Below are 27,708 nucleotides of genomic sequence, written 5' to 3'. Positions count from 1 at the left end.
AACTTCTTACTTTTCAAAAAATTTTTTTACTAATACCAAGTAATGATAAGAAGTAAAACTCATCAGGACTTTACTTTTTATCTTTTGCTTTACTCTTTATTCCTCTTTTCTTTTGTCACTAAGTTGATTCTTTCTATAATGAAGTATTCCACTCTGTTCTTATCAACAGAAAAGGCACGAAATGGGTAAAAACTGTATGTGGAAAAGCTGAGCATTTAGGAATAATCATTTTTCCCCTAACACTAAAGGACAGGTAAAGCTAGGATTTTTATCTAGGTCTGTCTGATTTAAAATCTAGGCTCGTTTTGCTGTACCTAGTGTGTTACAGTTTCCTGATGTACTCAAGAAACCAATTAATAAATAAATTGATATAGTCTCTCAATAATAAAAAAGAATACACAAATGTATGTCTTTCATTCCTAATGAGTACTCATTTATTAGGAGAGTTAAAGTTGCAAAGCTTTTATATATTAGTTAATCTTGACTTTCAACTAATGGCAGTAAACACTTCTTTTGTAGAAGTCTTGGGAAGGTTTTGTATTTTTCTCAAATTCACTAAAATTATATGCACAATGTGTTGTGTTAAGAAAAAGATTATATGTAATTATATCTAGTACTTTTGTCTTGCAAATGTTTATAACTTAATTTTTATTATTGTAAATATGTATATAGCTGAAAATATTTTGGAAATTGGGTAGGGTCTTAAACATCCTTCTAATCTGTTATTAATTTTGAGAACATGTTTATAAAATACATATTCAGTTATATAGCATAATAAAGGATAAATAGCTATTCAGTTATTTAAAAAAAGATAAAATAAGTAACAAGAAACAAAAAACAAACAATTTTAAATAAGGATATTTATACCCTATAGTTTCAAGTTATAATCCACTTATATCACTGAACTGTGAGACTCAAAAACTATTTTATGATAATATTTCCTTAATTATTTAGGATTCTTTATATTAGGTGAGATGAAGAGGACCATTTATTTAGTTGTAAGTCATTTTAGAAAATAAGCAGAATTGTAATATTTTTGACAACCTATAGAAACTGAAGGTGTGTATTGCTAGATGACTGTATGACCCTAAATATGTCCTGCATTCTTACAATATTTACATCTTTTTTAAAATTGTGAAATGTGTACTAATACCTTAATTGCCTAAAGGGCAGTGCTATTATTCTTTGAGTCCCCTTCTTGTTTTAAAATCAGTAATTGTTCTGGTTTTGCATTGTTATAACTGAAATCATAAGTTTTAGACAATCTTAAAAACCAGTATTATTCTTTATGCAGCAATTAAATTTTTATTAACTTATTAAACCAGTAATATCTTTCAGAAGTGAATAGTAGTTCTCACAGTGAATTCTTGGGTTTCTAGATACAAACCTTTATTTCAACAATTTAAAGTCAGTTATCCATTATTTTATCATGATTATTACATTTTATACATGTAATACATTTCACATTTCTTAATACGAAACAGTAATTTTTTTCCAGAAGTAGAAACTTGGTTACAGAGCAAATAAAACTATAGGTTCCTCATTCTCATTTCCCTCTTTCTAGTCATCTCAGCAGTTCTTCTCTGCCAGGAAAATTGATTACACTTAGTAGCATTTTTAATGCATTCATTCTTTGAAAGTACCCATTACTTAAAAACATAACTTCAAATTAAAAAACCTTTTATCTTAACTACTTTTAAATCAATGAATACTAAATGGTTTGGGGAAACAATGTCAGCAGTGTTGGCTCATTTGTACTTATATACAGTATCTGTCTCCAAAGTGTTAAGCCTCACGGTAGTAAAATATTCCTGGTTACACTAATTCACATTTGAACTAAAAACCTGCCTGAGTCATACTGGATGTCCTATACTGTCCGGTTATATGTCCCATATTGGACATAAAAGGAAAAAATTAAGAAGGTGCTTTTTTGTTTCTAAACATATCTAATGACTGTAAGATTACAAAAGCAAAGAAAACTGGGGAAGGTATCTCCAATACTGACCAACTTTCTTTCTGCATTTGCCACTTTGATGTTTGTGAAGTGATTCACATTGGCCCCAATTAACATAACAGTATAGAGGGGCATCTTAAGAAAGAGAAAGACTAACTCTCTTCCAGAATATTGATCCCTACCCCCCAAAATTAAAGCTCATAAATTAGAAGTATATGATAACCATCTGTATAATTAGTCACTGTTCACTGACCTCAACATTAATAAAATTTTTGATATATGTGTGTATATGTGTATATATACATGTGTGTATATATGTATATATACATGTGTGTATATAGAGAGAGAAAAAGAGAGAAAGACAGCAGTATATATAGTTGTTTATTTAGAATGTCTTCTTTTGTTATCTAAACCAGTCCTTTAACTTCTGCTTCTAGTGTTGTGTAAAAAGCAGCATGTGATAGAATGTGAGGGAATCCACATGTTAAAGATTTCCCTCCATTTTAAGTAAATACTGTGTGTTAAAGTCCTCACTCCCTGTCATTGACACATGTGGCACATAGTTTCACTAAATTTTCTTTATTCATTTTTTCCCAAATCTCTGTCATATTCATTCTCACATTATTTTACATGAATTACATCAGTGTTTGGTTATCATTTTCTTGATAATTATTTTATTGGTACTTTTTTCTCTGTTGATAATACACAGATTTCACGAATTCACACAGAAGTGGAATTCTCAATCTTCTTGATTTCTTTTTCTTTCTTCTTATTCTTCAGACTATTTGTTTCAAAATTTATGAATTCTGCCAGCAGTAGTTTATCTAAAATTAAAGAACCATCTTATTGTATTAGGACTTTCCAATTACAGTGAAAATACTAATGTTGAGGATCTTAGAATAATACATGGTTCTGACCTGTCATGACTATCTGAGCATATTTTAGGGAGTCCTCAGAACATTATATTGCCAGCGTTATAAATAGATAAGGTGTTTTTATTGCATTTTGTGTACATATATATATGTAGGTGTGGTAAGAGGAATACTTGTGCAGTTAATTATTTGTTTTGGTAATTTTTTTTTCCCCAGTGAATAACTATGGTAACTTTTATCATTAGATGTTAATCTTTCATCTTCTAGGTAGGGGGTGCTTTTTAAAACAATGCATGCTAAATAAATGGACATAAAGTATTACCTTAAAAGGTTCTGCTTAAGACTTAAAAGATGATATATCCAATTTCAATTTATTGGTCTGATTCCAAAGAAGCAGCAGAGTCTGAGATAGTACAAACATCATTTGGGATTTTTTAAATTTAATCAGTTTGTATGTGGTGCTCCTCATCCAACATAGTCACCAACTAGCATTTCTTGTATAACATTAAATTATAACACTATATATAGCTCACTACCAGTTATAAAATGTGTAACCTAAAATCATTCCAAAGTATTTTAAGACAAATTTGGCAAACCCTTTATTTTGTAAATAGCATGAAACTTTGTGTAGGTTTTAAAATAATTTTTGAATTAGTTACAGATGATTTAAAGTTTGTCATTTCCTTCTTGGGGGCAAAATATTTTAAGTCTTAAAACAGGCAGAGTACCACAGTGCTGACCACATATTATTAGGCAGTTTGCTTTGTTCCCAGTCAGGTTATTGTGGACTATGCTGTAGCTAGATTTATTTTACTATCCAAGTCTCAATTTCAAAGTTTCTAATTTTAATTATATTAACTATAATTGGTCAAGACATTTTCAATGTTCAGACTACTTATGAGAGTCTACCTTGTAGCATCCACTAAGTATCATCATTCACAATTCAAATGCATATTTGGATTTCTTTAATGTGTATGTATATAGTACAATCTGCTTAGTAGTTCACTGTGTTGTTTTTTTTTTTACCATTGATAAATAAGATGAAAATAAAACTACGGTGTGATCCTGGTTCTAACTCGGTGTGGGCATGTCCAATAATAGAGGGGGATAAAAAACTTGAAGGAAATATAGCAATGTTAATAGTGCTTATTATAGGGAGTGGCAGTGTAGAAGGTGGGTTATGACTGGTTTTGGTTTTTCTTCTTTATATGTATTTTCCAAAGTATCATAAGTGAGATACTAGTACCTTTAATTAGAAAATATTTTCAACTTATAAAATAATTTATTTGAAAAGAAGTCTATACTATACTATGTATATTGACAAATGCTAATAGAATTGCAAAGTCAAAAATAGAAGTCATAGGAACATATTTTTCATCAAATTGGGATCCCAGTAATAAATGTTCATAAATATCCTAATATGGAATAAATTTTAAAAATTTACTCCACAAAGCACTTTATCTATAGCCACAATAAAAAAGGTGGTGTTATGTCATGTTTATATTAATGAATTAACTCTGATAACTAAAGAAAAGAAAAAAGTATAAAAGAAGAAAAGGAAGTTTGCTTTTAATCCTGAATTTATGAGTATTAATTTTTTTATCAAGCATATTTAAAAAAATAACATTATATATAAGAAACACCACAGTTGTGTCGAAATGCATCCTGGGTCTCACCACCAAGGTTTCTGATGAAGTAGATCTAAGCAGAAACCAGGAAACTCTTATTTTATATAAACACCCACAAGTTTCTGGTGCAGGTGGTCTACAAGACCATTGTAGACTGTTTATTTTTTTCCTCTCATTCCACAGACACATCTGTGGTTACCATGCAGAGATTACTGCATTTTTCCTATTTTAACATATTTTCTATGGTCTTCAAGATACAGTGCATACATCCCCAGCACTTGCACAAAACAACACACTGGGATGAGGGAATTGGGAGTTAAAGCTTGTATTTATATTTTTATCTCATTTCCTTAATTTCTATTTCTTTGTGTTTTATAATGTTGATAAAATAGTATGTTATAATAAATACAAATATAATTTTAAAATAACTTAAAGTGCATGTAAATTGTTTAGCATAATGATTGTGTTTTGCACAATCACTTTTTATGATGTATTAAATATTTTATATCTCAAATACAGTTTAATAGCTTACTTTAAAGTGACAATTAACTATATATTTGTATGTGTGCTTCCCTACCCACTTTTGTCCCCAATATCAGGTGATGCTTTTCCTTGGACTATCAGCTTGCATCATTTCAGCATATATACCCTTTTCGGAAAACAAGTGACACTTTGCTTAGTGGAACCTATGGGTTGTACCTCTACTCTGGCTGTCACATCTCAGAAACTACTTGTTACAGGACCTGATACAAGGCATTCATTTGTTGTCTGTCTCCATGTTGACCTAGAGTCACTTGAGATAAAATGCTCAAACCCCCAGGTTGGTATATTTGATTTATGAAAGGAAATTTAAAATAATGTGATTTAAGAACAATTGTTACCCATTTTGTTAAAGGGTTTCTCTTCTATTAAGTGTCTTAAATTATTTTTAATAGGGCCATCAAGATCAGAATGGTTAGATTAAGTATTTCTTTGAAGCTCTCTCAAGTTTTGTAATTTGAACTCTTCTGAAAATGTAATGGTTGCAGCATAAATGCATCTTTTAGCTGATGGAATGAAATCAATTGCAGATGTAAAGGTTTTAAACTTAAAGCTGAAAAACTGCTTTACTATCAGAATGGAAGAGGCTGTTGAAATGATTAAATGTAATTTTCAATCAGATTCTTACTCAGAATTTCTTTGGCTCCATATGTAATATTTTTTAAAAGCACTGTTTACTACTTTAAAGAGGTGTTTTTTAGTCTCAGAACGTTTTAGTTGTTATAGGCCAAATATGTATTCTGCAGTTTTACAATTTAATATGAATACAGATCTCCTGGGTTTGTAAAAATAATTAATTGCATACAATTTAATAGTTGTTTATTTAATTTCAAGCAGACTAAAACACTTTACACATAAACTGTCAGTGTTGAATACTATTTGAAATTATATTTTTCGAACAATACTTTTTAGAATATTACTAGATCTGACAGGTTAGTGTTGATACATCTGTGTTTATCGTAGCATTAAGTGGTTATAAACCAGTTTTTCAAGTGTATTTTTTAAATTGGGTCAAATATGCCATATTTTGTAGAGCCTCCTTACTGATAGCATCCTCCTTTCTCCTCTTCTTCCTGCCTCTTTCCTCCTACTGTACAATATATGAAATGTGTGTCTGTATCGTTATTAAAAATATATAATTTTGTGTATATATTCATTTTGAAAAGATTGGATCTAATATATTGGTGAGGCCTTATTATTGTAACACATAGAATTATGATGAGGCAATTATATTAAGTGAACATTGTCATAACTACTAAAAGCTCAAAGTCATTTCTTGCATGATTGGTAGTAAATGCTTTTGAACACTAAATGTTCCAGTTTAGTGGCCATTTGCCATTCTCTTATGACCGACAATGGTATAGAAGAACATAATTTTGAAATGACTTGCCCTCCTTAGCTTATTCTCTGAATGCTGCTGCTGATGGTTGCTGAAGCTCATTTCCTAGAGGAAGGGAAACTATTATGGATTGAATTGTGTCCCACCCAAAAGATATTTTGAATTCCTAGCACCCCAGTATAAGGTATACTAACGGATGTGACCTCATCTGGTAATAGAGTCATTACAGAAGTTATCAGGTTAAAATGAGGTCATTATGGTGTGCCCTAATTCAGGGTGACTGGTATCCTTATAAAAAGGGGGAGATTAGGACCCAGACACACACAGAGGGAAGTTGATGTGAAGATGGGTAGGGAGAGTGTCATGTGATGATGGAGGCAGAGACTGGACTGATCTAGCAGCAAGTCAGAGAACACAAGGATTCCTGGCTACCACCAGAAGCAAGGGGGAGAGGCACTGAAGCATTCCTTCTACTTAGGCTTAGGGGGGAATGGTTCTACTAATGCCTTGATTAGGGATGTTAACCACCAAAACCACAAAACAACTAATTCCTGTTGTTTTATGTCTGCCACCTAGTTTACTAGCTCTAGCAAAGTGATTTTAGAAAAACAGATTCACTTTCTTTAGATCCTTTATCACAGAGTGTTAAAAAGAAAACCATAACAGATCCAGCTCTAGCACGGCAACAGAAGTCTACCTCAGCCCATCTGTCCTACTGATTATTTCTATATATTCTGGAGAAAAATGCAAAAATTAACCATACAAATGATTGTTTTCAATTTGTTTTAAAATAATTGAATCACAAAATATGCTTTAGAACAGCTATTATAATTTTTTCATGAGGTATAAAAATGAAAAAGGTAAGAATTCTCAATGGAAAAATAGAAAGTATAAAAAGAATCAAATGGAATTTCAGAACTTAAAATACAATACCTGAAAAAAAATACCTTATGGGCATAAAGGTGGCTTGTATATGATAAAAGAGTCACTGGTCTTGAAGATAGAGCATAGAAATGACTGAATTTTTAAAAAAAGAGAAAACATTATTGAAAAGGATCAGAGCCTCAGTGGCTGTGGGACAAAATATTCTAGTGTATGTGTAATCAGAATTCCAGAAGGTAAGGAGAAAAAGATGGGAACAGAAAAAATTGAACAAGTAATTGTAGAAGATCTCAAATTTTGCAGAAAGAAATAAGCTTTTATATATTCAAGTTCACCTGATTTTCAGCATGTTTATCATTAAGGATAAATGCAAAGAAAATCATGCTTGGGCACATTGTGATTACAATAACTGAAAACCAAAGATATTTTTAAAAGTCTTGAGAGCAGCTGTGAGAAGACACATTATATATAGGCTTACGGTGATTTGAATAAGTGAACATTTCTCATTAAAAACCAAAGAACAGAAGACATTGGGACAATATCTTTAAAGTACTAACAGAAAAAAACTGTCAAGCCAGTGAAGAAATCCTACAGAAATCAAATGAAATGAAGGCTCTGTAGGTGAAAGGAAACTAAGAGAATTTGCCATTAGCAGTTCTGTTTTACAGTTCATGCTAAAAGAAGTTCAGGGTAAAGGAGAATGATACCAGATGAAAATTTGAATTTTGAGAAGTAAAGACAATCCAAGGAAATGGTAAATAGCTTGGTAATATTTTTTTATACATTAAAAAATATGTATAACTGTTTATACTTATAAATATATAATTTATATATATATATTATACTTAGAATAACTGCTAAAAAATGCAAAAATACAAAGAGATACAACCAAAGAGCCAATAGGTTAATTAAAATGAAATACTAAAAATATTCTATCCATTTAAAGTTAGGAAATGCTAAGAGTTACGAAAAACAGGATAGTAATAGGAAACAAAAAAAAAAAGTGGTAGGGCTGAGCCAACCTAATCAATTACTTGATTAAATATTAATGATGTTAGCTAGAAGTGTTTAGAACAGAAGATAGCAAACTAAGGCCTGCAGGCCGTTTTGGCCACACCTGTTTTTTATATGTTGTCTAAGGTTGCTGTAGGGTCACAACTGCAGACTTAAGTAGCAGCAGCAGAGAATGCAGTGACTCACAAAGCCTATTACACAGAAAGTCTGTTGATCCCTGGTCTAACTACTACTATTAAAAGGCAAAGATTTATAAAGCAGGGGAAAAAGCAAATACTACTATATATTGCCTAAGAGAAACAATTGAAATAATGAAACATAATATAAATAAGTGCCAAGGGAAAATTATATCATACACACAGATAAAAGGGCTGGACATGGTTATTTTAACATTTTGAATAAAATAGACATAAAGAAGATTATTACCAGAGCTGAAGAAGGGTATGAAACAAACTGAACAGAATTAAAGGAAAAAATAGCTAATTTTATTCAGTCATAGTAGGAAATTTTTATGCCATCTCTCCCAACAATTATAAAACATCTAGATGAAAAATAAATAATTGGAGATGTAGAAGATATGAAAAAAACAGTTAATACCACAGTCACAGTAGGAAATTTTTATAACATCTTTCTTAGCAAGTGATAAAACAATTAGATAAAAATAAATCAATATTTTGAGATATAATCAACAATGTACATGACCTAACCATAGTCAAATTGCATTAGAAATCAATACTAAATTAGCTAGAAGAGTTCATACATATCTGGACATTAAACAACATTCTTTAAATAATCTGTGAATCAAGGATAAAATCACTTGGATATTAGAAAATATTTTGGTTGAATAACAATAAAAGTGTATATAGCTAAAGTATGTTTAGGGGAAACAATGTTAAACACATGGAAAGGAAGGGCAATCTTAAATCATCTGCTTAAGTTTTCACTTTAGGAAGCTAAGAAAACAAGGTAAACCCAAATTAAGCAAAAATTTTAAGAAAAAGTAATAAAGAAGAGTAGAGTTAACAGGAATGGTAAAATAAGAGAGAGAAAATACAAATCACCAATATCAGGAATGAAGAGGGAGGTTATCACCAAAGATCCTACAGACATTAAAAACTAAGAGAATAATGATCAATTTTATGCCTACAAATGAAATAATTTAGATAAAATAGAAATTTTTACTGAAAAAGAACTGTACAAAGGAAGATACAGAAGAAATAGAAAATCTGAATATCTCTACATAAATTAAAGAAATTGAATGTGATATAAAAAATTTTCCCATAAAATTTCAGGCCCAGATGAATGAATTTTATCACACATTAAAGGAAAAAAAAATAAAATTTTCACAATTTTTTCTGAAAATAGAGAATGAAGGGTTCCTGCCCAACTTGTATTATGAAGTCAGAATCCTGAAAATAACTTTACGAAAGAAGGAATTAGAAATCAATATCTCTCATGAAAATAGATGTAAAAATTCTTAAACAAATATTTGCAAAAAAATTTAACAATATTAAAAAAAAAATAATGACCAAATAGGATTCATCTTAAACATGCAAATTTGTTTTAATATTTAAAAATCATGCAGTGTAATCTACTAAACTAATAAATTAGTAAAGATCATGATAATCTCAATAGGTGCATGTAAAACATTTGACAAAATTTAACACCCTTTTATGATAAAAATTCTCAGCAAATTTAAGGAACTTGAAAAAACTGATAAAGCACGTATATAAGAAACCAAATACTACTTAAGGGTAAAATACTGAATTATTTTCCTCAGAGATCAGGACAAGGCCTAGAAAACCTACTTTCACTACTTGTTCTATATCATACTGGATGGCCTAGCCGTTGCAATAAACCAAGCAAAATCAAGAAAAAGCATAAAGATAAAAGAAGTGAAACTCTCCTTAGGACTAATAAGCTTATCAAGATTACAGGAGACAAGGTTAATGTATAAAAAAATTGTATTTTCATGTATTGGCAGCAAGCAATTAAAACATGTAATGAAATTAGTTCTAATTACTTTGGTGCCAGGAATCATGAACAAAAGAAAAGGTGTCCAAGACCTCCTACCCTAAAACCACTAAGCACTGATGAGAGAATTTAAAGACACCTCATTGGAAAGAAACACCCAATTATAGAATGGAAGACTCCATATTGTTAAGGTGCAGTGCTCCCCAAATTGATCTTGATAGTAGCTTAAAAGTAACTTGATATTGGGAGTAATCAAGTTTAAAAACATTTTCTTTTGAAAGATACATTAAGATTGCAGAATTCCAGATACTTGGAGAAACTGTTTGCCAGAATATTTGAAGAGTCCTTTCTGCTTGATAACATGAAGATAAAGAACAACACATAAAATAACATGAAGGCAAATAATGGGGAAAAGATGTGAGCATACATTTACCACACAAGATGTGTGACTGGTGAAATGAGCACATGAAAAGATACTCAACACCTTATTCAGCAGGGGAAAACAAAATAAAACAGGGAGACATACCACTACACACCTATTAGATTGGCTAAAATAAAAAGGCTGAGTTTTGTGAACTAATTAGAACTCTCTGTATACTGCTGGTGGGAATGTAAAAATTATATAACAACTTTGGACACAACTTGGAATTTCTGAAAAAGAACAGCCTGCATGGACCATAGGGCCCAGCCATTCCTCCCTGTGTATTTTCTCAGATAAACAAAAATACATGCCCCTACAACGACTTTTACATGGATGTATTCAGCAGCTTTATTTGTGTAGCCAAACACAGAGTACAACCCAAATGGTCATCAATAATAAACAAATTATGGCCTACCCATACAATGTAACACTACTCAGCTCCAAAAAGGACTGAATTATTGATAAAATGCAGCAGTATGGATGACTATCACAATCATCATGCTGAGTGAAGGAAGCCAGACAAAAAAAGAGTACTTATTGCATAATTCCATTTATATAAAATATGCAAACTACTACATTGTGACAGAAAGCAGGTTCCTTATTGCCTGGAGGCAGGACAGGGCATGGGAGGAGGGAATGATAGGAAGGACAGATTACAAAGAGAGATGAGGAAACTTTGGAAATAATAGAAACAATTTTTTTTATTCATGGTTTATATTTAATAGTAGCTTAATCCTTATATAATAGACCGCTAACTGCTACCTGGGGTTGTCTACCAGAGACTTTGTATTTTAGGGAATTATGAAAGATCATCATAGCCTTGGGAGGAAATGTCCTACTCTACACGTTCTGGATATCCATAGCCATCCTAACTGAGAAGAAGTTGTTACCATTGTTGTTTTTCACCTGGGACTCCACTATTATTAATCTTTAAAATTTTTTTTCTTTTACTTGGAGACACTTGATAGTTTTGGGATTTTTATGGAATCTAAGTGTAATGATGAGGCTCCAAACTTAGACCTCTGGTATATCTTCTTTAGATAGCCACCTTGTTTGGAACTAAGCTCAGGCTTTATTGTTGTTTAAATATAAACCAGTTCTAATCAGAGTCATCACACAGATAAAGCTTATGTTTGGCCTGATAATTCTTTTTTATGTGGGCTCCCTCCTTTTCTCCTTTCCTCCTTTACCTGGTTCCCAGGGCTTCTTTGCTGCTGCAAAGGACATTTTTTTGAGAATTAAACCAAGGCTGAATGAACCTCATGCCCCAAGAATCCCTTTCACCCAAAATGAAATAATTCTTATCTATTACTTAAGTCTACTTTATCTTCTTGGCAAGTCCTTATGAACCTACTTTTGTTAAGTTGTTATTGGATGCTATAATCAAAGTTAATCACAAGGTTGTTGGGAAGTTTAAGTGAGATGAAAATGGCAGAAAGAAGTGGAGAGGTGGAAGCCAGTAACCTTTCCAGGTCCATTTACACCCACTTGTTGCCTAAAATGAGAATACCGTGCCAGGAAATCCCCAAGGCTGGCGCCTGCACAAAGGACACTGAGATATGTCCCAGAATGATCTTGGCCCATTCACATGATCATTAGATTGGGTCCCACTCCTGTGGGTTTTTCTGTATGCGTTATGGGTAAGAGTATGTGCAGAGCCAGAGCAGTTATATAATCTGACCCTGTCAATCAACTAGTCACACCTTAACCCACCCCTTACACTTTCCTATAAAACCAACAAGTATTTGATAATAAGAATAAGCAGAATAAGCAGAACTGGTCCTGACCTCTCAGGCCACCCACTCTCAAGAGAGTATAGCTAAATAAAACTGTCTTCTAAGCCTTCTCATTTTGCTCCATTTTCTTTGTCCCAGTACATCAAAGGAGGGGTGAGAAAGACTCCTCCCTGTAAGAGAAACACTTTGTCAGCTCTGAAATGCTACATGAATACCATTTTGTTAGTTTAGGTTCACTCTGATAAGAAGTGTGAGAGCCTCTTTGTAAATCAGTGTGAATATCCCTGGTGGAATGTAATGACATTCCTGATGGGATAGGAAATCACAAAACAATAAAGCACTTTGAAGAATCAATGCATACTTGAAGATTTGGTAAGGAATTATGACTTTTTTAATATCATTGTCAGATTAATCTAAATTTTAATGATAAAACATGAAACTCCCAAAAAAATCTCTTTCTTATGAGAGGTATTTTTAATTTATGCTTCCAGACTCCCTCTGTGTTCTGTCAAAATTACAAGAATGATTTAATTTTTTTTTCCAAGTGAATTCAGCAAATATTTTTTGAGTACTACAAATCCAGATACCACATCCAGAAATGAGGGGAAAGAAGATGAATAAGATAAACACACGAAGAAGGCCATGTCTACATGCTTCATAATCTAACTGTTGAAAGCTACAGATAGAGAGCAAATCTTGAAAAGTATCATGAGAAAAATGACACATTGTATACCAAAGAACCAAGATTTGAGTATTAGCTTACTTCTCATATAAGAAACTATAGTGGTCAGAAGAGCGACATCTTTAAATTGTGATAATAAATACATAAAGCCTTTCAACCTAGAATTCAAAGTTTGAAAAAAATTTATGAATGAAGACTAAATAAAGACATTTTCCATAAAAGGATCTATCACCAATAGAACTGCATTACAAGAAATCCTACAAGAAGTCTTTCATACTGAAGGGAAACAAAACCAGATGTCTGAGCATCATTTCAAATATTTATTAGCCAGTGAGTTTGCTCTTTTATGAATTGATAATTCATATCATTTACCCAATTTTTCTATTAAGTTTCTTAACAATTTGAAGAGTTTGCCTTATACTCTATAATTACAAACCCTGTATGTATAATGCAGGTATGACTTTAAGCTTCATGGCATCTTTTGCCCAAAGTCTAATCTTTCTTTATGAAATCTGTATATATTTTTTTACTTTTGGGTATTCTACCTTATAAAAAGAGTATTGTGGGCCCCTAAAATACAAACATCCATATGCATATAGACTCCTAAAATTTCTTTTACTATTATTATTTTTTCTTTTAAGATTTATGAATCAAACCTCTTTTTTGAGTGGTTGCTCACTATTTCATCTGCTTTGTTTTTGTGAAGGACCATATATCTTATCATTTTTTCTGCCATGGACTTCTTTGAAAATCTGATAAAAACTAGGATCCTTTTCCCCAGAACAATGTATATGCCCATTAAATTTTGCATGTACTGTTGCCATTCGGCATCTGGGAAGTCTCTCCCTGTGCACCAGATGAAACCTCAATCTAGACTGGGGAGGATTCTTGATGCTGAAAGAATTCTGGAGCAGGTCAGACAACAGTAGGTAAGGAAGGAATTCATTAGAGCGAGAGTAGAAATGAATGGTAGCATCTCTGCAGGGGGCTGAGAGCAGGAAAATGCAGAGGTAAAGAGAGAAAGTTCGCTGAACATTTTCTTGGTTTAGGGCAGATTCCCTTGCCATCTGTTAAAGCCAGGGTCACTTGATATCCCGTGTCTGCTTGGATCTGCACTCCATGAGGGTTAGCCCCTACCACCCCAGGATTTGGGGAGCCGAGGAGCACGGGATGGAGTGAAATTATGTTCTGAGAACTCCCCAAAGAAGGGAGATTTTCAGGCAGGCTCTTGCAGGCTAGAATCTGAGCTCTCAGCAGCCCCTCCCTACTTATCAGGAGTAAAGTGGAGACAGAGTGAAGACTTGGAAGGAGAATGAAATAGCAAAGAGACAAAATGCAATAATTTGAGCAGTGAGAAAGCTTTATTTAAAAGTATGCATTTAAAGAAAGGAAAGTATGCACCTCAGAGAGGAGGCGCAGTGAAAGACTGGGGATTCTGTCTTTTAAGGTTTTCAAGAATGGGGCAAAGGCCAGTGGGAGGTGTTACTGGGCATAGGCTTGACTTGTGGTCTCATGATCTCTCTCTCCAGTGAAGGACAGTATGCCCTCATGCATAGTCAGTCCTCCAAATAATTCTGTAAGATAAGCTTAACACAACGTATTTATTGATCTTGTTTCTCTCCAAGATAGTCGTTACCCTCAAGCACTGGGAACATATTAGTTAAGACTGCTTGCCCTGCCTTAAAATAGGGTGGGTTATTGTCTGATTACTAAAGAATATGTTAGAAATCTTACCTCCTGACTCTCTGGTTTTTAAAATGGAATTTTAGCCTTAAGATGGTGTCTCTCCTGTTCTTATTATGCCATTTATATCTTGGCTTTTTAAAAAAATTAGTCGTGATGCTTGTCCCATGCCTCTGCCCTAACTCAGTACCATCAGAAGTTTGTGAACTTTTGACTGTAGCCAGTGTATAAGTTTCTTGTTTCCATTTTAAGGAAATAATTCTTACTTAAATACCATTCTTTTGTTTATCCACTAGAGTGACATCAGAAGTGTTGACCCTTGTACATTATTTAACTTGGTTTATTATTGCTCAGATACTTAGCCCTCAATTATTTATATACTTAATATAATATAATGCAAGCTCTATCTGTAGGGCAGGCCCAGAGCAAATTAGTTGTCATGTCAGACAGTGTAGTAGGTTTCTGGATCAACTATGGAGACCTGAACTACTATGTCAATTCCTACAACTCATTGCCATTCAAGGGTCTAAGACACTACAAATATTTAACCTGGTTAAATAGTTTTGTTCTTGGGAATGATTTCTATCAACTCTTCCCTTTATCTTAATTGTTTTACCAAAGTTACCCAATTCCTCTTAATGTTCCCCTTCAGACACTTGTCTCTATGACCTTAAAAGTGTGCTCACTCTAAAATTAAATGGTCTTATAAATCCTCTTTTTAATGTAATAAAATTTCAGTTTCCCTCAACCAACATATTGATATATTTTGTCTTCCTATAATGCATTCTCAGGAACATAAAACTTTTTTTTTTAAGTACGTTGAACTAGAGAAAGATTGTGTTTGATGTTAATTTCCTTTCCATTCATAGTTGTTGTTGATATGTTATGTTCAGTTTTCATCAAGGCAGTGGGATTTGGCCTTACTAAGAACACAAGCATTGAGCTCAGACAAAACCGGATTTGTATTCTGGTAACACTCACTTTAAAAATTTCTCTGAGCTCCTGATTTTCATTTTTACCTTTCTCACAAAGTTAGACTAAGCATAATGCTCTATAATGAAAAGGAGTGTTTTTCCTTTTTCTTTGCAAAAATTTGTTCTTTTGAAACTGAGTTTTACAATTAGTAACAACCTGAATACTAAACAAAGTAAGCTTTCTAGATTTGTATTCTCTTAGGGCTCTTTGCTGTTCAACAGAGACCAGTAATTGCTTGTGGAAATTGCATTCATGCTTGGTTTCTGGTGCCACTGTATGTCCATGGTTTTTCTTCTTTCTTTTTACATTTTTTACTCTCCTGACTCTTTCTTCTGGTACCCTGCAAAACAAGTCCTTGCTCTCTAACTAGATGAGACTTTTCACTGTCCATACACCATGTCTTGATCACTTCCTACACTTGACTATTGTTCTTGCTTTTCTTATGAACTGGAATGGCTTGTTGCACCCACCTAAATCCTGTCTGTTCTTCAGGAATGTATCTCCTTGAGCTTATCTCAGCCTGTCCAGTCCATTAACTCTCCTGTGTGATTGTTTGTAGATTAAATGAGAAAATTTATGTGAAATTAATTTTTAACCATAAAACCATCCCCACAATGAAGGTAATGCATGAATCCACCATTCTTCAAAGTTTATTTGTGCCCCTTGTAATCATCCCTTTCATTCTTCCCTCCATCCCAGGCAACCACTAATTCTGTCATTATATATTAATTTTCCTTAGCTAGGATTCTGTATAAAAGGAATTATACAGTTCTATCTTCTCTCTCTCTCTCTCTTTTTTGCCTAGCTTCTTTCATTCAGCATGATTATTTTGAGGTTAATCCATGGTTTTGCATGAATCTGTAGTTTATTTCTTTTTGTTGCTAAGTTTCATTCTTTTGTATGAGTACACTTCAAATTATTCGTTCATTTATTGGTGAACATTTGAGATTTGGACTATTACAAGTAATACTGTATATACAAGTATACTGCATATACATTTGTATACAGGGCTTTGGGTGTACGTAGACTTTAATTTTTCTTGGGGAAACACTTAGGAGGCAAATGGCCAGATCATATGGTATGTACATGTCTTTATCAGAAACTGCTGAGCTGTGTTCTACATTTTGCATTCCCATTGTTTCGGGTTGAATTTGTTCTCCTTGGTCTTGTTCCTGCCGCAGTGAAGAATTGAGAGGCAGAGACACAATAGCGAAGCATAGGGAAAGTTTTATTAGAATACATTCCAAGGGGGGAGCATGCCAGAATCATGGTGGACAAAGGTTTTGATTTGTTAGGTAGGAGGCCTATATATCGCATTTTGGCTAGGAAGCGCCTCTTTGATTGACAAGGTGGGTTTATTTGATTGACAGGTCCACCTGTATAGCCATCCCTCTCAAGTGTGAGGTTGGGACCAGTTTGTTCTGGTCCTGATAGGCAAAGAAGCTACCTCCCTGCAAAGCCTTTGTTGTCTTCACGTGGGGCTCCTACCTGGGCAGAGTTTGGGCAGTTTTCCTTTGAACCTTCTCTTCCCCTTCCCTAGCTGCTCATGTCTGTTTTTCTACCAAACACCATCAGCAGTAAATGAGAATTTCAGTTGCTATACATCTTTTCAGTACTTGGTATGGTTAGGCTTTTTAAATTTTAGACATTGTAATAGGTGGGTAGTGGTAACTCATTGTGGCTGTAATTGACATACTTTTCAGTACAACCTTCATTGATAGAAGTTGAACATTTATCTTCCAATTTTTTTGCCTTATTTTTTTAATCCTCTGAATTCTGTGATAGTAAGTTTCTTCCTTGAAAACAAAATATGTTTAAAGTTTGTGTCAGTATTTGCTTTGCATGTTAAATACACTGTATATTTAGTTACATACACAATTATTTAAGAGTAACAGGTAAAGGAAATCAGAAGTAGTGATGAAAAAAGCATCAGTTTTCTTAAGTAAATAAGCCTTATGCCCTTAGAACTATTTAGAACCTGTTTTCCTTGGTTTATGCTTCCTTTGTCAGTTCTAATTGTTTTAGAAAAAGTAAAATGATCGTTGTAAAAAATTTGATTTGTAACAAAATTGTTTCTTTTGAGAGGAGATTTATTCGAAAGAATTTAAACTAAAGTTTTTCTGAGTTTATTGTAAGATCTCTAGCCATTAGATTTTTTTTAACTAAAAGAGCTATGACCTGAGATTTGAGCCTTTATCATACAAAAAAACAGGAGAAAACTGTAATGCAAGTACTGTTTTATATCAAATAAGGATTGACAACAGTGTTTTTATGCATCTGCTCTGCCCACATAAGAAGCCAGCTTTATCATCTGGATATGTCCTGGGGCTGAAACTTCTTATAAATATGAGAATTTTGCTTTTTTTCTTTAATGGCAAGCAGAATATGGTATCCAGCTGTGGATTTGCTTATATATTATGTTTGCATTTTTTCCCTTGGGCTTGTTTTATACAGTATATGGCAATATGTTGTCATACAAATTCCATGATTAATGCTTATTTATAAAATCTTGTGTAAATATCTTAGAACTTAGTCAAACAATGTGCAAGTTAAACAGTTTTTTTCTCTGAATATTGGAATGACAAATCTGAAGGGAATAGTAGGTTGGATAGTTTATGTTCTTTATCTATAGAAAAGTCTCATATGCAACATATCCCTTTTACTATTCTGTTAATGTCATTCTTTTTCACTTTATTTTGCTGGGCAAGAAATCCAGTTTCAGCTTTATACCTCAGAAAAATAGAATTTAAATGTGGAAAGCATTCCAAAATGAAAATGGCAACTATTTTATATATACCTAAATAATCATATTTGCTAGGATATATTTGATTTCTGATTTTGTTCCTGAATTCTATTTAAGAAGCATTTATTTGTGTTTGTTCTATTAGTGATATATTAAAAGTCTATCCAATAATAAACTGCTTTACTGACATTAGTAATATTATTTTCCCATAAAATGCTAAATTGCTTATAAACTAACACTGTGAATATGTGGCAAGTTTCAAGTGTAAATAAATTCATTGTATCTAGTTCAATTTCAGAACATAACAAAATGCTTAAAATTGTAAATTTTTTATATTCATTTTCCCTGTATATCTCATCAGAATCAGTATCATGATAAAATATTCATAATCATATATAACATAGTGCATATATAATAATAATAAAGCTATAGATTATAGATCATGATGAGATACCATGATTAGAGATACATTGATATGTTTCATTTCATATATTCTTGTTTCTCTGCATTGTTTTCATTTTTTACAAAATTTTAGTTGTGACTATAATTCAAAAGACTTGTTTTTCCTTTTTTTCTTTTCCTTTTCCTCAGGTGCAGCTTTTATATGAACTAACTGATATCATGAATAAGGTCTGGAATAAGATTAAAAAGAGAGGCAGTCTCAGCCTTCCTTCAGCCTATGCAGAGAGCATGGCAGGGCCTGTCCCAGGCTCTCCAGTCAGGAGCAGCATAGGCACAGCTCCTCCAGACGCCAGCACATGCAGCCCATCTGCTGATGTTGGAACAACTACTGAGGTAAGTGTTTCTGAAAAATTCTGTTACCAAATGAAGGGTGGTATATACTGCAGAGTTCACTATTGGGACTGTGAGTGAAGATGACCTCACCTCTGTGGAAGCTGGCAGGTCCAGTGGCTCATGAGGAGCTGTGGTAACCATGACCGTGTATTACTGTTCCTTATCGGTCCAAGGATTTGAATCACTTTGAGTAGGTAGTGGTGGGTAGTTCAGGACAGTGGGGGTTCTGCGAAATGGTAAAAACTGAGACCCAGTAAAGATATGTTTCCTCATAAGTTTGGTAACTTAGAAGCTGAGTGATTAGAGGCTTATGCTCCCCCTGCTTCCCCAGCCCTCTCTGCCTCTGCAGATTGTTATCTTTGGATTAGTGGTGTTCAATCCTGTCTGACTCAAAGTCCTCTCCTTCCTCCTTCCAATTGTAGAAACCTTTCTTTTTATTTTTAATGTCCTACTCTCTTGCAATATTCCAGTGGCCTTTTTTATAGCAAATATTTTATGCCTCCTTTACTCTCCTAAAATGAAAATAAAAATACAACCCTTGTTTTTTTTTAGTTCAGTTTCTTTTCTTGCTCTCAAGAAAATATTTATGTCAAGGTCAAGATTAACTATGTATGCACCTAGATTTAAATCTACGTCTTTGAGAATCCTTGATAAATTGAGAATCCTTGATAAATTGCTAGGCAAGTGTAGTTTTAAAAATATTTAAAACTATGCATATAGTTTTAAAAATATTTAATGTCTTAGAGGGTTAAAGGAAAGTAATTAAAGGTACAATAATATGTATTTCAATACATAATGCTCAGGCATGACTACATTAGAAGACATAAGGAAGTAGAGCACATGTAATTGCTGGGAATGTGACTGACACAAACAGACTTGCGTAGGTGTATGTTAGATGCCACAAGTACTGCTGTTGTGGTTGCATGATTTTATAAAATAGTGGCAAAGTTGGTAACATTTCAAACAAAATGAAGTTCATTCTTCCTTTCATTTCAGTAGTTGAATATCTGGAACTCTTAGTGTATAATAAAATGCAGAAAAGCAAAAAAAAAAAGTGTACAGATATAAAACAATTTGATTTTGTGCCCAGTGTTTATAAATAGAACTTTTACCTATGTGATCTGTGAGATACTCTTCTTTTTTAAGGACTGTCCTATTTATCATAGGACCTTTGATTCCTTAATTCCTAAACCTTAAATGTCAGTAGTGATAATCAGTCACTGAGTCAATGAAAGACACACTAATACAGTTCTAAAATACCCCTTACAGAGCTAAAACTTTTACCACTAAGAACTAGTATAATAGATGGAGGTAGAAGTTATGTTTTTGTTTTTGCATAAAGACATCTGTTCCTCTGGAAACAAAGCTATGGCCAAAATACAGAATGGGAAAAAGAAGCAAAGGGGATTTTTTTTTCCTTACAAATCAGTTAAGGCAAACAAACTCAGTTAAAAGGGCAATTTTTTTTTTTACTTGCTTTGAGGCTTTAACACATTGGAGCAGATCTATTTGACCCTTGAACAAGCAACTTCTGTATCCCTGCTCATTCCAAATCTTAAGAAACACAATGACTTGAGTGATGGGATAACTTTTTCCCCCACTCCAAATGAAGCATAGGCAGAGAATCTAGAAATATACCCTTATGAAGTCACTGGCACATATACCTTGTAGGATAAAGGTCGTGAATTCTTTCTTGGAGATTCCTAACGTTGTTAGGATACAAAAGCTCCTGCAGTAAAGAAAACTAACTTTATTGAACGCAGTGGTTTCCAAATGTATTTAAAGACCCTTTTTTCATATCTTACATATTAACATTGCACACAATACTCTATGCAAAATATTTTGGTAGAATAAAGCTTGGAGTGATAAATTGCTGGGCAAGTGTAGTACAAATGAAATTGATATATGAAGTTAACTTTTAGAGACACTTCAGAGGCAAAAAGGAGAGTGTTCCGACAATTGTTTGCTAAGTACTGTCTGTATTCACTGGGTTGTTGAGATGAACATAACTACTTAATTTTGGTCTTTTAGAAGGCCCAGACTACTTGTGTGTGGTCTTTTAAAACGAGGCATTTAAAAAACATTGCAATACCATAAGCATTCTTCAACGAACTGAAACAAATAGTTCTGAAATTCATATGGAACCACAAAAGACCCCAAATAGCCAAAGCAACTGTGAGAAGGAAGAATAAAACAGGGGAGATCTCGCTTCCCAACTTCAAGCTCTACTACAAAGCCACAGTAATCAAGACAATTTGGTACTGGCACAAGAACAGACCCATAGACCGATGGAACAGACTAGAAAGCCCTGATATTAACCCAAGCATATATGGTCAATTATTATATGATAAAGGAGCCATGGACATACAATAGGGAAATGAGAGCCTCTTCAACAGCTGGTGTTGGCAAAACTGGACAGCTACATGTAAGAGAATGAAACTGGATTACTGTCTAACTCCATACACAAAAGTAAACTCAAAATGGATCAAAGACCTGAATGTAAGTCATGAAACCATAAAACTCTTAGAAGAAAATATAGGCAAAATTCTCTTGAATATAAACATGAGCAACTTCTTCATGAACATATCTCCCAGGCAAGGGAAACAAAAGCAAAAATGAACAAGTGGGACTAAATCAAACTAAAAAGCTTCTTTACAGCAAAGGACACCATCAGTAGAACAAAAAGGCATCCTGCAGTATGGGTGAATGTAATCATAAATGACATAGCTGATAAGGGGTTAACATCCAAAATATGCAAAGACTCATGCACCTCAACAAACAAAAAGCAAATAACCTGATTAAAAAATGGGCAGAGGATAAGAACAGACACTTCTCCAAAGAAGAAATTCAGATGGCCATCAGGCACATGAAAACATGTTCCACATTGCTAATCATCAGAGAAATGCAAATTAAAAACACAATGAGGTATCACCTCACACCAGTTAGGATGGCCATTATACAAAAGACAAACAACAACAAATGTTGGCAAGTATGTGGAGAAAGGGGAACCCTCCTACACTGCTGGTGGGAATATAAACTAGTTCAACCATTGTGGAAAGCAGTATGGAGGTTCCTTGAAAAACTCAAAATAGAAATACCATTTGACCCAGGAATTCCACTCCTAGGAATTTACCCTAAGAATACAGCAGCCCAGTTTGAAAAAGACATATGCACTCCTATGTTTATCGCAGCACTATTTACAATAGCCAAGAAATGGATGAAACCTAAGTAGATGAATGGATGAAGAAGATGTGGTACATAAACACAATGGAATATTATTCAGCCATAAGAAGAAAACAAATCCTACCATTTGCAACAACATAGATGGAACTATAAGGTATCGTGCTCAGTGAAATAAGCCAGGCGGAGAAAGACAAGTATCAAGTGATTTTACTCATCTGTGGAGTATAAGAACAAAGCAAAAACTGAAGGAACAAAACAGCAGCAGACTCACAGACTCCAAGAAGGGACTAGTGGGTACCAAAGGGATGGGTTTGGGGAAGGTGCATGGGGAGGGATGGAGAAGGGGATTAAAGGGTATGATGATTAGCATACATAATGTAGGGGGTGCATAGGGAAGGCAGTATAGCACGGAGAATACAAGTAGTGACTCTATAGCATCTTATTATGTTGATGGACAGTGACTGTAATGGGGTGTGGGGTGGGACTTGATAATATTGTAGCCATAATGTTGTAGCCATAATGTTGCTTATGTGAAACTTTCATAAGATTTTATAGCAATGATACCTTAAAAAAATTGTAAGTCCAAAAAAGACAGGGCTCACATGAAATGGTCACACACGTTGGTCATATGTTGAGGGACTGCCAATCACACAAAGCACAGTATGAATAGTGCTTTCTATTTTACAGTGTCCAGTCTACACAAAAGGACATGGTGGCCTGATATGAAATATAATAGTGATGAACATGCCCTGAAATTTTAGAGGATTGATTAACAAATTCATTCTAAGTGGGTATTTTGCATAGGAAGTAACATTTGAGGTGGATCTTAAAAAATGAATAAGATATTACTAATACTTTTGTTTTCATAAGTATATAATAAATATGATTGACTAGAAGAATGGTGTCTTCATTAGTCAAAGTGAGGAAGTTAAGAAAGGGAGAGATTAACAAAGGGAGAGAGGTTTTCTCAATCCCTTAAAAATAAATTACTTCTGATTTTAATAATAAGTTTATTACATGACTGCAGTTTAAATTTAGTATTTTGAGTATCTTTTTTGTATTGTATTATAAAGGTAAATAATGAAAATGCTTCCAGTGGATTTGTTAGTTTTGTGTTAGCTATGGATTTAAATGTGATCTGTGTAGAATGATCTGGAAATGAAAGAATCCTAATTCAAAAAAAAAGATTTATTTATGAATATTCAAGAAACACCATGTAAAATAGTCTACAAAAGGTAACACAGGCTTGTGGTGGGGGGAAGTGGTGAATATTTTCAAAATGTATCCTTTTTGATATTTACATAATGTGGTCAGGAAAAGAGGTGAATGATTACTAGTAATCCAATATGGATTGGAAACCTGCGATCACTTGGAAAGCTTGTTTCCCTGAGAATAACTTACAATATTTAAATGATTTGTTTTCTTTAAAGGACAGGAAGATTTTTGTGAAGACTGTTATGATGATCAATGTTAAGGCTTTGATCTAACTTTACAACTTAGAAGGAGAAGTTTGTATATTGAATATTTCATGTTTAGTTTCTTTTCTTGCTCTCAAGAAAATATTTATGTCGAGGTCAAGATTAACTATGTATGCATCTAAGTTTAAATCTCCGTCTTTGAGAATTAACTAGTAAATGATGATATTAGAAAATATAGCCATCATTTTCTCCTGTGTGTATGAATGCTTCATCTGTGACTCAGTCTGTGGTTGTTTAATTCATCCAGAATTCAAAATTTGTGTCCAAGCTTTTATTTCTCATTTCCCTTTGTTTATAGCACTGCTAGAATTGTGTGAATTACCTTTGTAATATTCATTCTTTTTATTTTGAGTTCTAGTATTGTAGGTATGTTATTGTGACCCTTTGAATTCTCATTTAAAAAATATTTTTGTGGTTTTGAAGAATTTGCCTGCTAATTGAAATGTGTTTCTTACTGAATGGAAGTAAGATCTGGTTCTCTCAGTGAAGAAGCTACTTAATAAATGGGGCTAGGGAGGACAGTGGGAAGAATATACATATATTTTGTTTTAATTTGTTTAGAAGTCTTTATGCCTGTGTGAGCATGGCATTCCTGGAAAGCTCTAGCAACCCTTTGCCTCTTGGTAAGCACTGTCCCAGTGATCTTTTGGTTATAATAAAATATTCTATGAGCAACACTACCATGCAAGCAACAGACTTTTCTGTATACAAATTGAAACATACAGTATGTATTTTGTGATTAGTGATAGCAGTGTTTCCCTGTTTTTCATGCCATTCATTGCACATATAGAAAATGATATTTGCATGTGGAGTAATCAGAAAAAGCTCTAAGTCTTTGAAACCTCTGTTCACCCCAGGCACCTGGTAGAGACTCTGAGGGCCTAGGACTCCATGTGTCAGTACAGTTGTGACATATCCTGTGGTGTCTTAGCACACTAGTGGGGAAGCTCTGAGTTACAGTACTACATTGATAAATGTAGTCTTATTTTTTATTTTTGCTTCAGTGACAGAGTAACAGGGTATTGATGAATTTAAATAAAATTATTGCATTGAAAATGTTTTATAATCATATTCTATCCCCTCTCCCATTATAACAAAGTTGTAGTATTTTAACAAGGTAGGATTACTGTGGTATGCTAGTTAGTGTGACAGGCTCTTCATGCAGCCAGGACTAAGAAGAATATTAAAAGTTAAATTGAAATGACAACATTATTTTATTCCTAATAGGTTTTAGAAACTCTATTAATAAGTTACATGGAGCATATGACTGACTACTTGACTACCAAATTCTGAGTAAATCCCATTGTTGTCCTTGTCTTTGCAAAAGCTGGGTACTTAAAAGGAATACCCTTGATTAAACTGCAAATGTTTAAATTGTAGTGTTTACATATAGAAATTTGCCTGTACTTAGGGCCTACTGCAAAAATTTTATCAAGGGGATATATATCAGCTTTATACTTTGGAGTTTCCACTAAACTGAACATTTACAAACATCTTTTTAAATTCTCAAACCAATATTATGAAGTGGTTAGTAGTATTTCCATTTTTACAGTGAAGAATCTGACTACAGATATTAATTAATTTGTTCAAGGTCATACAGATTATAAGTGGCAAAGCTAAAATAAAAACCTGTGCATTATGTCTGCATAGTCCCTAATGTATATTATCATATGAGTCCTAGGACTTGATCCACTGATAAATCTTCTTTTTAAAGTAAATTATTGCTACCAAGTGCAGATATGTTCTTTATCATCCTCAGCACTTGAGGATTTGTGGAATCCTCTTCGATTCTGGGAAGTTCTTACATATTATTGCCTGAGAAAGTACTTCCTGTACATTATCTTTAGTCTTTTGTTCATATATATTATTACCTGAGAAAGTATTTCCTCTACATTACCTTTAGTCTTTCTGGAAGTCACTTTTGTCTCCATGTTTTTGAACCATTCAGTGTTTTGCTTGTTTTGTTTCCCTCCTTTTTTTCACTTTTGTTAGCTTTCTGCATTTTATTTCTGGGTCATTTCCTCAATTCCCTTTTACTGTTCCAGTTTGCTAAATCTCTGTTTAGTTATTTCTAATTCATTTGGTTTCAGTCATGGGCTGTACAGGCAGATAGGAGGTGAGAGACGAGAGGGGTGGTGTTTTTCTTTCTTGTTTCCTTCCCACTTTAGTGCCCCAAATGGAAAACATTCATGACAGATCTCCATTCACGTGTGAAGCCTCATGTGGTTTGTGGCTTTGGCTGAAGAAGCAGCCCTTTGTGGCTCCAGACTTCAACTCACACTCTAAGCTTTATCTCTAGTTCCTGAAGGAGTGTTAAAATGGCATTGCTCAATCCCTAGATTTTTACCTGAGTGTGACACTTCCATTTACTACCATGGGCTCAGTTTCCACTCATTGCCCTAACTTTGTGTTTCCTCTTCATTTCTGACACCTCAGGACTTGCCTTTATTTCAAGTTTGGCTATTAGTTGGAAAAAGATGGCGTTTTCATATTGGGCAGTTTAGGAGTATTTAACAAAAGGACAAAGATGTTGACTGGGAAGGGAAACTGCAGAGGGTAGTATGGTACCTGGAGTGAGTAATACTGGGATGTAGTTGCCACCAGTAACCTTAAAGGTGTGGAGAACAGGGAATAAATACCCTCACTTCATTCTCCTCCCCACTTTCTGTCTCCTGCTACAGTTTCTCATTAGCTGAAATCAATCAGAAAACAGAGGACAAGACTATCCTTACATATTGTTCATAGAAGGTTAGCTTCCCAAGCACAGAAGGTTGTAAAGGGTGGAGAGTAGTTCTAGAAAGTCAAAGAAAAGTATATAACACTTTAGTGTAATAAAACATATTCTTACTGTATTTTATCTAGAATGTCTATGCTTTTGTAGTAGAAAAGGAAAAAGGTCATTTCAGCTTAGTCTGCCATGTTGCTTGAATTTAAATTTCTTTAACATCATTGAGTACTAAGAACCGGTCTTTTGAATCTTTATTTTTCTCTCCCTGTCTTATACACATTATATTGGTTTCTCAATAGCATTGGTTAACATTTTTTTTTTTTTGGTGATTATCTATCACATCTATCTATCTAAAGTGTTGTGCAACCAAAATAACTACTATAGTTTGTTTGATATCACATATGATATCATTATCATATAATAACTATTTCATCATTTCAAACCAAAGCTCTTTACCCATTAAGCAAGGGTTTCCCATCCTCCCCTTCTCCTATCCCCACCCCTTGTAACCTCTGTTTTACTCTCTGTCTCTGAATTTGTCTATTCTGGGTGCCTCATATAAAAGGAATCATACAGTATTTATCCTTTTGTGTATGGCTTATTTTATTTAGTATAATGTTTATAAGATTCATCCATGTAGTAAAACATATAAGAATTTCATTTCTTTCATGGCTGATATTCCATTATATATGTGAAGCATATTTTGTTTATTCATTGATCTGTTAATATCTGAGTTGTTTCCTTCTTTTGCCTAGTTTGGATAATGCTTCTATGAATATTGGTGTGCATGGGTTAAATTTTAATGAAATAATTTTGCCCTGGAGAAATTATATGCAATTTATGTATTGTGCCTGATAAACCATTTCAAAGTAAATACCAGAAATGCTATTTTAATTTTTCTTTACCTGTTGAAATATGTTGATAATGGAGATACTTGGTATAAACAGTAGGGGTGGAGAGAAGAAAATGAATGCAGAATCTTTAAAGATACTTTATTTAGTACTGATTTTCTTACTGAGAAGAGCGCATTTCTATCATTTTAATGTAATTTGCTTAGTACCAGGATGGATGGTATAGAGTT

The 27,708-nt window shown here is 33.5% G+C and overlaps 1 protein-coding gene across 6 annotated transcripts in view; it reads left to right on the top strand.

Annotated features, from left to right (window-relative positions):
- Positions 1-27,708, top strand: part of VPS13B (vacuolar protein sorting 13 homolog B) — an 876,251-nt gene that overhangs the window by 446,059 nt on the left and 402,484 nt on the right. For all 6 annotated transcript variants that reach the window (XR_005022793.2, XM_036876002.2, XM_057497864.1 and 3 more), the window contains exons 24-25: positions 5,054-5,274; positions 19,035-19,238. Coding sequence is in view for 5 of the 6 variants with exons in the window: in XM_036876002.2 (XP_036731897.2) it covers positions 5,054-5,274; positions 19,035-19,238 (425 nt within the window). In the remaining variant the exon portion in view is untranslated. The remainder of the gene's footprint in view (positions 1-5,053; positions 5,275-19,034; positions 19,239-27,708) is intronic.

The sequence above is a fragment of the Manis pentadactyla genome, chromosome 3 (genome assembly GCF_030020395.1).
Source record: "Manis pentadactyla isolate mManPen7 chromosome 3, mManPen7.hap1, whole genome shotgun sequence".
Lineage (NCBI taxonomy): Eukaryota > Metazoa > Chordata > Mammalia > Pholidota > Manidae > Manis > Manis pentadactyla.
This window is presented reverse-complemented; position numbering and strand designations above follow the sequence as displayed.